The sequence below is a fragment of the Eulemur rufifrons genome, chromosome 1 (genome assembly GCF_041146395.1).
Source record: "Eulemur rufifrons isolate Redbay chromosome 1, OSU_ERuf_1, whole genome shotgun sequence".
Lineage (NCBI taxonomy): Eukaryota > Metazoa > Chordata > Mammalia > Primates > Lemuridae > Eulemur > Eulemur rufifrons.
Window position 1 is genome coordinate 2,578,173 of NC_090983.1, and position 13,741 is coordinate 2,591,913.

At 53.0% G+C, this 13,741-nt stretch overlaps 1 protein-coding gene across 1 annotated transcript in view; it reads right to left on the reverse strand.

Annotated features, from left to right (window-relative positions):
• The window catches only part of TRAF3IP1 (TRAF3 interacting protein 1), a 73,734-nt gene extending 70,970 nt beyond the window's left edge, over positions 1-2,764 (reverse strand). The window contains exon 1 of the mRNA XM_069465580.1: positions 2,570-2,764. Within this exon, the coding sequence (XP_069321681.1) occupies positions 2,570-2,692 (123 nt within the window). The 5' untranslated portion in view covers positions 2,693-2,764. The remainder of the gene's footprint in view (positions 1-2,569) is intronic.
• Positions 2,765-13,741: the final 10,977 nt, after the last annotated feature.

Below are 13,741 nucleotides of genomic sequence, written 5' to 3' on the forward strand. Positions count from 1 at the left end.
GTAGGTTACTATAAAACCAATACAATGGGTAGCAACAAGCATTTTTTACAAAACGAAACAGAACAGCCGGGTCCCTTCCCCAACAGGTTGCACGGTATGTAGTGAGGACAGGTATGTCTATACGTGTGTGTGCCAGGTCAGGTATTATTACTGTGAGACATGTTTCAAAAACAAGATAGTCCCACCCTAATATCAGCCTCCTCTGGAATCAAGCTACAACTACTTAATTTGCATCAAGTTAGCTATTAATTAATCTAGAAGTTTCCATTCTGCACCAAACTTCTTAAGAGCCATGCTACTGTTTTTCTTGAGAAGACAGATGGAATATTAAGGGCATCCTGCATTTAACATTCCTCTAACTTTTCACTCTGTCCTTGTTGAGGTTTTCTCAAGATGCTGGTAGTTAAAATTGTAAGCAATGATTCTAAGTGACAAGAGACATTAATGTCACAGGATCGATGCTTAGCTTAATGAAAGACGTAATTAGTTTAGCTATAGCTAAAATACTAACATGGCAATTTGAATACAATATTCAGGGACAGTAAAGAATTTTCATAGGGCTGGGAGCTGCAGCTCACATCTGTAATCCCAGCACTTTGGGAGGCTGAGGTGGGAGGATTGCTTGAAGCCAGGAGTTCAAGACCAGCCTGGGCAACAGCGAGACTGCATCTCTGCAAAAAACAGAAAAACCAGCCAGGTGTAGTGGCATGTGTCTGTACTCCCAGCTACTGAGGAGGCTGAGGCAGGAAGATCACCTGAGCCCAGGAGTTTGAGGATGCAGTGAGCTATGATGACACCACTACACTCTAACTGGGTCGATAGAGCAAGACTCTGTCTCAAAAATGTTTTTTCATAGGAGGCTCTCCCGCTATTATCTGAAAATGCTTTCCAGTATGTCAGTCCTTCTAACATCTTCATCAAGTAGGTGACAATTAATGTATTTATCATCTTTAGACAGGCAGCAAAATTAATGTCAGCATTAGATTAGCAAAAGTCTGTGGAAGAAAATCATTCCACACAATCTGTCTACCTGATCAACAGACTCAGTGCCCACTTGAACGTTCCTCTTCCTCTCCCGTGACGACGCCCTCCAGCCAACCACCGGGTAGTCACTGAGCTGCCACCCTAAGGCCCACAGGATGAGGCGCACACCCTGCGTCTCCCTCCTACAGCTCTGCATTCCGTGAGGCAGACAGGACTAACACGGAAGATAAAAGGTTTTGGTGGCCACAGCCAGAGTGGATTGGGCCAACATCTGGGCTAACTCTTACTTGTTCTCCCCAGGTCAGAGGACAGAGCCTGCCTACTTCGTAGGCTGGTGATGCAGCACACTGTCCTGCTCCCACAGGGCCCTCCGCACAGCCAGGACAGGCTGCAAGCGCTGCATCAGCTGGAGGAAGAGGACACGGCCACTGCAGACAGCCCTTGGGATGTGGGTGGATTCAGGAGCATTTTTAAGCAAGCACAAGCAGGGTCTTGAACAGAGTCGCACATTCCAGGAGCACACACATCATAAGCTAAGGCAAGAGGGCAGAAATGAGTACAGCAATGTCTGTGGAAGAATAAAGTGCCCAACCTGTGGAACAGAGTGAGACAGTCTGAAGACCACCACTGGAAGCCGGCAAGTTCAACCTCACTCCTAAACCCCGAAGAGTTCCCGAGTGCCCTCAGGGGCACCATGGAGATGGGCACTGCCCCCCTCTGTGGCGACACACCTGAGAGTTACCAGGAGCCTCGACAGATTCCATTCAACAGGGAATGTTTACTGTGTAATTTCTATGTACCTTGCCCGGTGCAGTGCGCCCGAGATGTGCTAACAAATAAGCTACAGTCTCTGCCACTGAGGAAGCCACCAACCTCAAGTGGGGACAAGTCAGACAACCGATTTCAATTTGTGCATACTGTGCAGTTTATCAACAAGTATTCAACTGTTCTCTTACGGTTTTCCCTGCCAGGTACCCCTACGACCGCCTCCAATAAATTCACCCAGTGGGATTTATTAATGCGGCGTGGAGGGAAATTGGGGGCTGGGGGGAGTATAGAGAAAACTAATTCCATTCTCCCAAGATTTATGGAGCACCCTCCACGTGCTACCTGCTGCAGGGTGCAGGACAGGAATGTCACAGGGCTGGGGGGCGGGGGGCACAGAAACTGCTCTGCCAGGCAGAATGGAAGACGTGCACTAAAGAGATACACAGGTAGGCGAGAAAGAAATAAGAATGCTCCCTCAGGGGGCCGGGAGCCTCCCCGTAAGAGGCGGCCCAGGGGGATGGTGAGGGCGAGGACCTCCGCGCAGAGGGCACGAAGAACTGGGCCTACTGGTCGCCCCTCGGACTGCAGGCCGGGCTCCCGAGGCAGGCGCCGCACACAGCTCGCCCCGACCCCAGCCTCTGGCCTTGACTGGGTCCCTGACCCCGACCCTGGGCCGACCAGCACCCGGGCCCAGATCCGGTCCCCAGACCCGGCCCCCACCCCGCACCCCGACCCAGGTGACGGCCCAGCCCCGGACCTCCGACCCGCACCCTGACCCCGGCCCACACCTGGCCCCGACCCGGACCCCGGCGCCCACCTCCGTGATGATGTCGTGCAGGTAGCGGAACGGGGGCTTGCTCAGCAGCTTCTCCGTCAGCGGCGGCCTCCGGATCACCTTCCCCAGCGCCTCCTGCGTCCGCCTCACCACCGCCGCGTTCATGGCGGCGCCCGCTGCCCGGCTGGCCGCCCGCGCCCTCCGCCGGCCCCGCCGAGCCTAAGCCCGGGTCCCTGGCCGCCGCCGGCCCCGCCGCCGCCGCCGGGCCCCGCCGTGACGCGCCGCTCGGGTTTCCATCCCACAGTGCACCGGCGCCCGCCACGGCGCCTGCGCGGTGGCCGCAGGGCGTTCGGTCGCCAGGGCTGCGCGGCCTTAGCAACGGACGCGCCGCGACGCCCCGCCCACCGCTCGCCCGCGCCGCTCCCGGCCGCAGGCGGGCTGGTCTGCGCGCGGGCTGTGTCGCCCTCTCGCGGCCGCGAAGGCGGGCGCTCGCCCTCGTAGGCGGCCCGGGCGACAGCTGCCTGACTTCCGAGACTGCGCCGCCTGCCTCGCAGTCCAGGGGTCGGGCAGGCATCGGCTCACGGGAGAGGCCGGACTGTGTTACCCCGGAGACACGGAATAGAAAATACACCGTCCCGTCTCGTACTTGATGTGGCTTCTGGGTCCTCTGTAACCCTTTATTCTCAGTCTATCATGTTTCTGGCTGCCTTCGAGATTTTATTATCATTGGTTTGCCAGAAGTTTGCACACGATGTATCCGTTAATAGATGCGGGGGTCTTTTTCACCTAACATTTACATTATTCCACAGGCCTGTGGAGAGCAGGGGACCACGGGGGCGAAGGAGGCCCTGTGGGGGCCCCGAGGGCAAGGGCCTGACTGGCTCTGGGAGAACGTCCAGCCTGTCTGGGCGTCAGGGTCTCTGAGAGCCTCCGGGACAAGGGAGTAGAGTTACCCCACCCTGCCAAGGGCCTGACTCAGGGGAGGTGGCCATGGAGCAGACACGTCCCTGGACATTGCAGCCTTCCAGAAGCATTGACTCTCCCCCAGGCCAGAAGGTCTGAGAAGATGCCGTTAAGGATTCCTGACTCCGAGAAAGAGACCTGGAACCAGGGCCTCCCCGCGGCGGGGGCAGGGATTGGAAGTGGGGGTGCAGAGGCCGCCTGGAGCCCACAGCTCTGAAGGCTCCAGACTGGGAGGGGGGCCATGCGGCCTAAATTACCCCTAAGCTTCTCAGAGTCATAAAAGCTCTGGGTAGAAAGGCAGAGAACACAAAAAAGGGTCATTCATAAAAAAAGATAATTGATTAAAGGACTATAGAAAATCACAACAAAGAAAGTGTTTGAAACGGAAAAGGTAGGCAGGAGCTGCTTTTGAAATAAGCAGTTTCTGAATGAATGCTAACCACGGCCATGACTCACTCCAGGAGAGAGACCCACAAAGCAATGTGCCTTCCAGGCCCTACCTCCCCTCACCTGGAGGCAAACATTCCCGGAGACAAAGGCCTGGGGAGGCTGACTTGTCCCCATCTCATGAACTCCACATCTGCAAGAGCCCAGGATGTGGGTCAGGATGGGGAGGGGCGGTTGGGGGGGTTGGGGAGCAGCCACCTGGTGGGAGAAGTCCTACAGCGCTGCCGATGGGCTCACCAGCCCTGGACCCACACAGGCAATGGGGGTTGAGTCTGGAGCTACCAGATAAAATGCAGGATGTCCACTTCCATTTGAATTCCAGACAAACAATTTTTTATAGTATAAGAATATCCCAAGCAATATTTGTGACATCCTTATACTAACAGATTTTTCGGTTTTTATTTGAAATTCAAATTTAGCTGAGCATCCTGAATTTTTATTTACTAAGTCTGACAACCCTAGCCACAGCAGCCAATGTCTGTCCACTGGGCAGAAGGTAGGTGAACTAGGCCCAGGAAGCCTAGCAAAAACAGATTTCTCCCACAAGTAGGAGGCCTTTCCTGTGATTGCTGCAGCTGTTTCCCCAGCTTGGGGTACAAAAGAAGGTCCCCACCTTTCCAAAGTCCAGCTCAGATGTTCTTGCCCCATCACTGAGTCTATTTCTGTCTTGTGCTTCTTTCAAGACCCCAACATCCACCTCCTGACACCAGGCGCATCACAAGTGTGAAGTCACAGCATAGCCTGTGGGGACATGCTGACCTGCTAAGGGAGGAACAGACTGCTCCAAAGGATCTGCGGCTGTACCCGACACAGACCGGCAGGAGCAGGAGCGCACACACAGGACTGCACCCCAGGGGTGCTAGAGCCAGCGGAGGTCAGAGCGTAAAGTTGGAGAAGACAGAATTGATCAATGTGGGAAGACTTTTCATGACACAGGATTATGAACCTGGCAACGACCCAGGGAGACAGTGCTAACGTGCCGTTAGAATGGCTCCTGGAGGCCTGCAAAAAACCATGGCTGTCATAAGTGAAAAAGTTGCGGCCCTGCCGTAAAGAAGGAGGGGAAAGTGGGTCTGCTGGACAAATACATTCTGTCAGGCCAGCAGACCGAACAGCTGACTGTGTCCCATTAGAGGGCTCAGAGGTCACTTCTTTCCCCAGTGCACGTCCACACTGTTGAGCAGCTCAGAGTTTTTAGAGGTCCAGTGGTTTGGGTCATGACAGATACCAAAGGACAAAGACTGCACTTTGCACTTCCCACCCCTTTATCATGGTGGCTCTCGGTGGCCTCTCTGGGTTCTAGAGGCAGCACGTACCACGCATGGGATGCTGCTCGGTCACAGCTGCCCAGTGGTATGAAAGGCTGCCAGCGCCAAGCGAGGCCAGAGCAAGGAAGAACCCGCAGCAGGTGCAGGCTATGGTGCCAGCAGCCCAGCCACTTAGGCCATATGATCTGGAAGACTCTGTGGCTCCAGAAGTACCTATGGTGGGAAAAGATGCCATGTTGCTTTAAACCACTAAGTTTGTGGTAACTTTATGGCAAGCCCAGTAGGAGAATCACGACATGGATCCCTAGGATTCCAGAGCAAGGCCATAGTGTCTGCAACAAAGAAAATTAGCTGCTGGCCTGCCTCTGCACCCTAGCAGAGCAGGGGTGCCTGACCATGAGACGCCACATGACAGCTGTGCCATCAGAGCTGCCTGTCTTGAGCTGGGTTCCATCAGACCCTCCAAGTCATAGGTCAGGCATCCAAATAGAAATCCGATACAACTTGAGAGGTACCCGGCATGAGCAGGGCCAGAGCCGAAAGCAAAGCACTCAAGACCCTCCTATCATCTACCCTTGTTGCACCATGGCCTGTCCCTCACGTCCCCAACTGCTGTGCTGGGTTGGGGAGTGTCACTATGACCAGCTGATGGGGAAGGGATAGGCTGAGCTTGGGTCATAGATGTGTCGGCTCAGCGTGGGCTGATAAATGACTGGAAACAGAGTGCTGCCACACGGGGGTCTCCCTGAAAGGTGATGGTGAGCAGACGCCTCTCCCAGTCTCACTCATTAGTTCACTGCTACATCTGTAACAAATTTCCATAAACTCAGGAGTTTAAAACAACACAAATTTAATATCTTACAGTTCTCGAAGTTAGAAGTCTAAAATGGGTCTCACTGGGCTCAAATCAAGGTGTTGTCAGGGCCGTGTTCCTTCTGAGAGTCCAGAGGAGAATTTGTTTCCCTGCCTTTTCCTGATTCTAGAAGCGGCCTGTGTCCCTTGCCTCTCGGGTCCTTTCCAGAAATCACAGCATCTCAACGTCTGCCTCTAGCCTCGTATCTCCTCCCCGGACTCTGGTCCTCCTGCCTCCCTCTGTCACTTATAAAGCACATTAATATCACTCTAAGCACATTTACTATTAAATCGGGCCCCCCCAAATAACCCAGGGTTATCTTCCCATCTCAAGATCCTCAATTTATTTTTTTTTAATTTTTTTAATTTCTTTAGAGACAGTGTCTTGCCCTGTCGCCCAGGCTGGAGTGCAATGGCACAGTCATAGCTCACTCCTGGGCTCAATCAATCCTCTCGTAGATGTACATGACCACTCATGGGGATCTTTTTTATTTTTTGTAGATAGAGGGTCTCACTATATTGCCCAGGCTCCTCTAGAACTGCTGGGCTCAAGCGACCTTTCCACCTCAGCCTCCCAACATGCTGGGATTATAGGCATGAGCCATCACGCCTGGCCAAAATCCTCAATTTAATGACATCTGCAAAGTCCCTTTTGCTATGTACCATAACATATTTGTGGGTGCTGAGGTTTAGGACATGAACACCTTTGGGGGCCGTTATCCTGCCCACCTCACAGCCAGCAGACCTGGCTGTCCATTTTGTGTACAAAGAGAAGTGGCTGGAGGTAAGAACACACTCAGACCCATGGACAGTGGCAAAAGACTTGGCAGCTGCTGGTCTGGGCCTGGAAAATGCAAAGGTTGTGGGCGAGGAGTTTGTGGAAGAGTCGTGCAGGCAGACAGACTCGTCGGGGTGGACAGGAGTGTGAAGGTGCCTGTGTCCCAGGCTAGCACCACCAGAGCACACCCCACGGAAGAGGCACTAAACAACCAAGCAGGCAGCTGGTTTGACCAGTTGAAATCAGCCTCTGTCATCAGCCAGTGAGTAGCAATGGTGGCAGGGATGCAGGACAGTGTGGGCCCGACAGCACAGGCTACTACTCACCAAGGCTGTTCTAGGTAGAACAACAGAAACCAAAGCTGAGCTCCCAGTGCAGAACTCTGCCCTGAGGAACCCAACTGGCCACTGGGCGAAAAGTTGATTACATTGGACTTCTTCCATCCCATACATATTCCAAATATGGGTTTGTCTTTCCTGGCGTTATGAACACTCTCTGGAGGTTTATAGAATGTTTGATTGACAGGTATCAGCACCACATAATATTGCTTTGGACCCAAAGACTCACTTTTCAGCAAAGGAGATGTGGCGTTGGCACGTGCCCATGGGATCCACTGGGTCCCTGACTTACCGCTCCATGCAGAAGCCACCAGCCCGAGTGAGTGATGGAGTGGGCCTCTTGCAGGCTCAGCTGGGTACAGAATATAACCTAAGTCAGTGACCATCATAAGTCACCTTCTCCAATGGATAAAATGCACAGGTCTGAGAACCGAGGGGTCAAAGTAGGAATAGCCGCCTGACCATCCCTTCCAAGGACCCATTTGGACAATTTATACCTCTCGTCCCCTCCACATTGGGCTTTGCAGGTCCAGCGGCCTGGTCCTCTCAGGGGGAACATTTCCACCAAAGGACACAGAAAGGGGTCCATTGGGCTGTAAGCTATGGCTGTCACTGGTCTCTTCAGGCTCTTTGTGCCACAGGACCAGCAGGCAAGGACAGAAGTCAGCATCCTAGTGGGGGGAGCTGCCCCCGGCCAGCAGGAGCAGGCGGGGCTCTGGAACGGAGTGGGCAAAAGAAATCTGGCACCCAGGTGGGCCTCGAGACCTCCCCTGGTACCATCCTGCCAAGTTTTGGTGGAAAACGAACAAGTGCCGCAGTTACAGCCTGAGGAGGGTATGGCGACCGGGACGAGGGTCTGCATCCTCCCACCAGGTAACTGGCCAAGGCCAGCAGAGGTGTGAGCAGAGGGAGAGGGGAATCTAGACTGCAAAGTACGTGGTGAGAATCAGCTGAGACCTTGACACCAGCTATGGTCATCCCACTAACCTTCCTCCTATCTAACCCGGGAAAGAGACAAACCAGAATCCTAGAAGAGATGCTTCCAGATGGGGTCTTGGAAATTTTCCAGAAAGAAAGGAGGCGAGATTTCACTGGAGAGCCATGGCCGAGCCTCCTTCCCACCTGCTAAGACTTCACCACTTCTCTAAAACACAAACCCGGCTCAACCGGAGACTCTTTCAGGTCTGCTATACAAACCAAACAAAGGCTTCATCTGCTACACAAAGGCTATTACTGAAAATGGGTCAGTCTTTTGATGCCAGTGAAAGATGCTGGTCCCTGGTGATAGGCACACAACACACACACACAGACACACACACACTCTGGGCCACACAGCTGTAGGTCCACAGCCACCAAGGACAGACACGGCTCTCCTAGGTGTCATGCAGCCTTGGTCTGAGCACCCTCCAAAGCCCTGGAGGGAGGTTCCAGGAGGAGAAGCTCTGGAGTGAGTTCCTCCTGCTGCGAGACATCAAAGGCGCTGCACCCCGCTGGCCTGCACAGGATGTCCTAAATGAAAGACCATCTCTGGAGTTATATACAACACAGCCTGAAATCTTGACGTCCTGAATACTGGGGGAGAGAGAGAAGTTGGGAGAAAAGACTAAAAATAAACCAACCAACCAACCAGGAAAACGGAGAAATAACTCTTATTTTGAGTGAGTTCTGAACTGATTTGGAGAACGTTCCTAAACCTGTAGCCCAAAGTGACAAGACCTTAATTCCTAGGAGCAAAAAAGCCTCCATTGCCCCAGGCGTGGGATGCCATCAAAAGTTGCCTGAAAGGGCAGCTGCCTGATGAGTTTTGAGTTTTAGAAGAACTCAGGAGTCCCAGGTGGGCAGAGAAGGAGGACAAGGAAGAACAGAAGCTGAAAACCAAAGTGGGGGGCATCATGGACCCTGCTCCGCAGGCATGAGCAGAAAGTAAAGCTGGGGACAGGTGAAGTCGCGCCCTATGCCAGCCAGGCCTCTAATCAGCCCCTGCCCAGCCCTGATTTCAGGACCCAGTGTCCACACCTGGGTGACACACAGGGCCAGGCCTAGGTGCCAACCGATGGGGGACCATGAGTTCTGGGGAAGGGAGGCCCACGCTCAAACCTGGCGCCTCTGGACGTCAGAGAACAAGGGCCCTGCAGAGCCCCTGGAGCACACGCCTGACCCTGACCCGAAGGGCACTGCCACCTCGCTGGGGACGCTGGCCCATAGTCCTGAGCAGGGACAGGGCCACCTCCTCACTGCCCTGACTCCCCCAAGAAGAGCCTCACAGATCCACGGCCTTCCAGCAAACACCCTAAGAAGATTTAAAAACAATCCAGGTAAAAAAGAGAGCACGGGGATTAGCAGCTCTCAGATTGTACAACGAAACAGGAAGACCACGCCAGAGCCTGGAAAACACTTCCCTCCGCCCAGCCCAGGAGGAACACGTGCTTACGGATTCCCTTCCGGTGTTCCCGTGGGCACCTGTGTTTACACGGCTGCACGAGTGAGACACAGACAGAGAGAAGCACAGATTTCGCTTTGCCTTTCAGCAATATTGCCACCTCAGCTTGTTGTTTCACAGAACATCCGTGCCCATCGTTTCATTTTTTACCTTTCCGTAGCATTTTTATCTCGGCCTGACTCTTAAAAGCCCCCAAACATTGCGCATGTTCAATGTCATCTGAGCTCACCGCTCTCCCGCTAGCCACGCGTGTGTTGCCCTCACAGTTGGCCTGGTCCGTGTCTGTCACGCTGTTCTCTGCGGATTATTTCCTTGTCTGGATCTTCTGGCTTTTGCTCTTTTACCACTTTGTTTACAGTTTCTGCAGAGGTCTGGATGATAAATGTAACCTTGGTGAATCTCCAGCAGCGGTTGTTCAAAATAGCATGAAACTCACATCTAATTATTGAAAACAAAACTGGGAAGTGAACAGAAGTCAAATAAAAACACTTCACAATACCAAGGATTCAAGGCTTTTGCTTTTTACCTCGCTGGTTCTCATGCTCCACCTCTGCTAACAAAGCAAGCCGTTTTACACTGACACTGAACGTCCCCTTCCAAACGTGCTCTTTATTTTATACTTCATAGCTTATAACATTTAAAACCATATTTATGTTTTCTAATTATAAAAAGGCCCATTGTAACATATAAATGTATATCATATAGAATTTATAATGTATACAACATGTAATAAGTGCTTTTTATAGAATACATGAAGCACACGGAAAAACATAAAGAAGAAAACTAACGCCACCCCTATCCCGCCACCCAGAGGAAAGCTCTGGAAAAGTGTGGACATTCCTTTCGGTTTTTCTTCTCCGTATAGGCTCACACAAACACACTGCCCTGAAGACAGAGACTGTTAACTCATGCGCCTCATCTATAAGGTAAGTTCATAGACATTTTTAAAAATAACTAGCAAATCTGGGTTTCCCAGGCCAACATTCAGCCTGAGGGCGGCGGGGCTCAGCCCCAGCTCGCCACGGATCGCGGTGTTTACCCTCCCGCACCTGCGCCACCCTCCAGAACGACACAAACCCTTCCGAGATTTTCCATGTCCTACTCCTGACCTCTGCCCCTGAGGACTGGACTAGGTTTAGGGTTAAAATGCTGAGGTCAACTCAGACTTCTCTCTGCACACTTAGACGGAACCTGCATCCTGGAGTGCCGAGGGGGGCTGGGGGACACACCCCAGATGGGACATCATTTCTAGAGGATGAAGTAGGGATGCCTGGCAGCCCTCCCGCCCCCACCGGAACCCTAATGGTTTGCACCAGTGCTTGGGAGGGCACTGCCCCACCCAGGCCCTCCTGCAGCAGCCTCCTTTGAATTGACATGGATTTTACGGCCATGTAGAGAAGGAGCAGTTTGACCCAGAAGGGCCAGTCCCTGCCACAAACAGCATCTCAAGAACAAATATTACAAATCTAAAATTATCATTTTGGGGGCTGACCTCCAACATGAATTGACTTATAGCAAACTCCCTATACAAGAAGCCAGAGGTCTCCATAACCTTGAGAAATATCTTACACTGAACGTTTGATTGAGATTATCTGGTATCAACAGCCCCTTTTAAAATCTTCTAAACACAGAGTTTGGAAAAGTAGTCTTCTAGATGTTGAACTTTGGGAGACCCATTTCTCCTCGGTTCTCCTTGTGACTGGCAGATCCAAACTCTATTTTCTAAGGAAACCCTTAGGTTGACCGTGTTGACCTGAGCCCAGGGTGAGGATGGTTCTTCTCTTTATGCATGTGGCCTTCGTGGCATCACCACTTTCCTAAAGGGGTCATTGTGGCAGCTTGAACTTGGCCACACGGGAGTACTTACACTACAGAAATTGGCAAATGCTACAAATCTTTGTTTTTCCTTTTCTTTTTTTTTCAGAGTACCAGTTGTTAAACAGTTACTAGCACACCACTGGAGTCAGTGGCGTGTAAATGATTAGAATCAGTTCCTGGTGTCCTTGCCAACACACTGGGTTCTAAATCACAGGGGAGTGTCCTCCTGCCAGTGAATTCTTGTCCAGCCACCGACAGCCTTCTCTTCCTCCCGGCACACTCTGAAGACCCACTGTCGGGTCCTGCTGGTACACGTCAGCCAGCTCTGCCCTCCCACGAGGAATAGTCTGGTTCTCCCCAGAGCAGAGTTCATCTCTCTCCGCCCCCGCTATGCAGAGACCCGACCCTGGCTGTAGGCCTGGGATCGAGGAGGGGCGATGAGTGCAGGTCTTGAGAACAAACATCTTGCAGGTAACCAGGTGAGATGTGTCATGAGGACAATCTGGCAATGGGGAAGTGATTGCTTCTGCTGGCTTGGAGGTTCCCCGGGAATTTGAGGGTTTGTGATTCTCACTCATGCACCCAGTCGTCCACACCTATGGCCTCAGGATCCTTCCCTGTCTGGCTCCTATTTGACATAGGAGGCCGGTCACGGCTGTGATTTTGGTCTCCTTTGTAGCTCTGTGACCCTTACCAGATTCCAGCCCTGATTTTCCACGGTGATTTCTCCTCCCCAGCGGCTGCAGGAAACGTGAATCTCCAGAGCTGACACTGAGGCCCTCAGGCTTTCAAAGTTTGTCTTAAGTTGTCACTGAACTGTCTTTTCTCAAGGTGTCCAGCTCCCACATAAGGAGCCACCCTTCTCCATCATCATCATCATCATTGTCACCTACTCAGGAAGCACCACACGACTCGATCGCTGCTGCAGCCAACACAGCCGACCACAGCTGTCAACTCCAGCAGTCTCGAGGCCACTGCATGATAGCTCACTACCAGGGTCGGCCAGCTGTTTCTGTAGAGGGCTGGAGAGTAGGCAATTTCGGCTCTGTGGGCCTGGTGTGATCTTGCGGCATATTCTTTTGGCTTTCCCCTGCTTCCCTCTAGCCCACAGGCCACAGTTTGCTGACCTCTGATCATTACAATCCCACTTACCTTTAGGAATGGGGACCCTATGACATTGAGCAGTTCATTCTAGAATGGAAACTGAGTGAGGCTCTGCTTTCTAGGACCATTGCCAGTGTCCAGTGTCTTAGTTTAGGTTCCCTAGAAACAGAGCCAGGGTGAGCATTAAGAACAAAAGCTATATTGGGGTGAGGGGGGTGCAAACCCAGGACAGCAAAGTGGAGGAAAAGGAAAGAAAACGCAAGGTGAGGCTTTCCCACTCTGGCCACCGCTTCTCAAGGAGCCACACGCAAACCGGACATGCAGCAGGTCCACATGCTCAGCCCCGTGGACTTCCCTGGAGTGGCCGAGAGAAAAACCACGCCTTGGATTTTTGCCCAACAGAGGGGAAAGGGCACGGGAATGGTCAGCTGGCTCTCTCCTGCCTCCTGCCTCCCACCGAGGAGCTTTGGGAAGAACCCTGCAGCACCTACGACATGACCTCTCTTGGGCCATCAGTGACAATCCCCGGGGCTCCCAGGCCAGCAAGCCCGGGATTGTCTGGGGCCCCGCCCCCTCCAGGTGTATGCACTGGAGCACACAGTCTGCCACACCGCTGAAGGCGGGGCTTGGGGAACAGGGCCCCATTCCTCGTCTTCTTGTGGTTTGAAAACTCAGACGGGGTAGGGAAGCCCAGATGGAGTTGAGCCTCGCAGAGTGGACCCCAGAGCCACCAGAGTCGCCTCCAGCAATCCCGTTTCAACATTGTCTTCATCTTCACCTCCCGAGTTCTTCTCAGAAGGCTCAGGGGGCCACAAGCTTTGCAGGGTGGACCACAGAGGTGAGAATGGAAGGTTCTAACCTCAAAGCTCCCTCCCTAGGGACCTCCTGGTCCCAGTCCTCCCCTTGTCCTCTCCTCGTGATGACTCCTGTAGTTTTCACCCCATTCTTCCCGCACCACATCCCCACCGCACACAGCCACTTCCCTGCAGTGGCCCCTCAGCTGCAGCTGCCACCAGCCCCTTTGCCAGTCCTCCGGGTCCCCAGCCTCCCTGGCTTAGGGTTTGGCAGGCAGTCATGTTCCTTGTCAGCACCCCCTTACACACCCTGGCCGGAGTGTGGGGGCACATGGGGGTCTGTGTGGGAAGCACAGCCTCTGAGGGTCCCCTCGAGACCTGGACCACCTTCTGGGGCTCTTAATTTTTGACT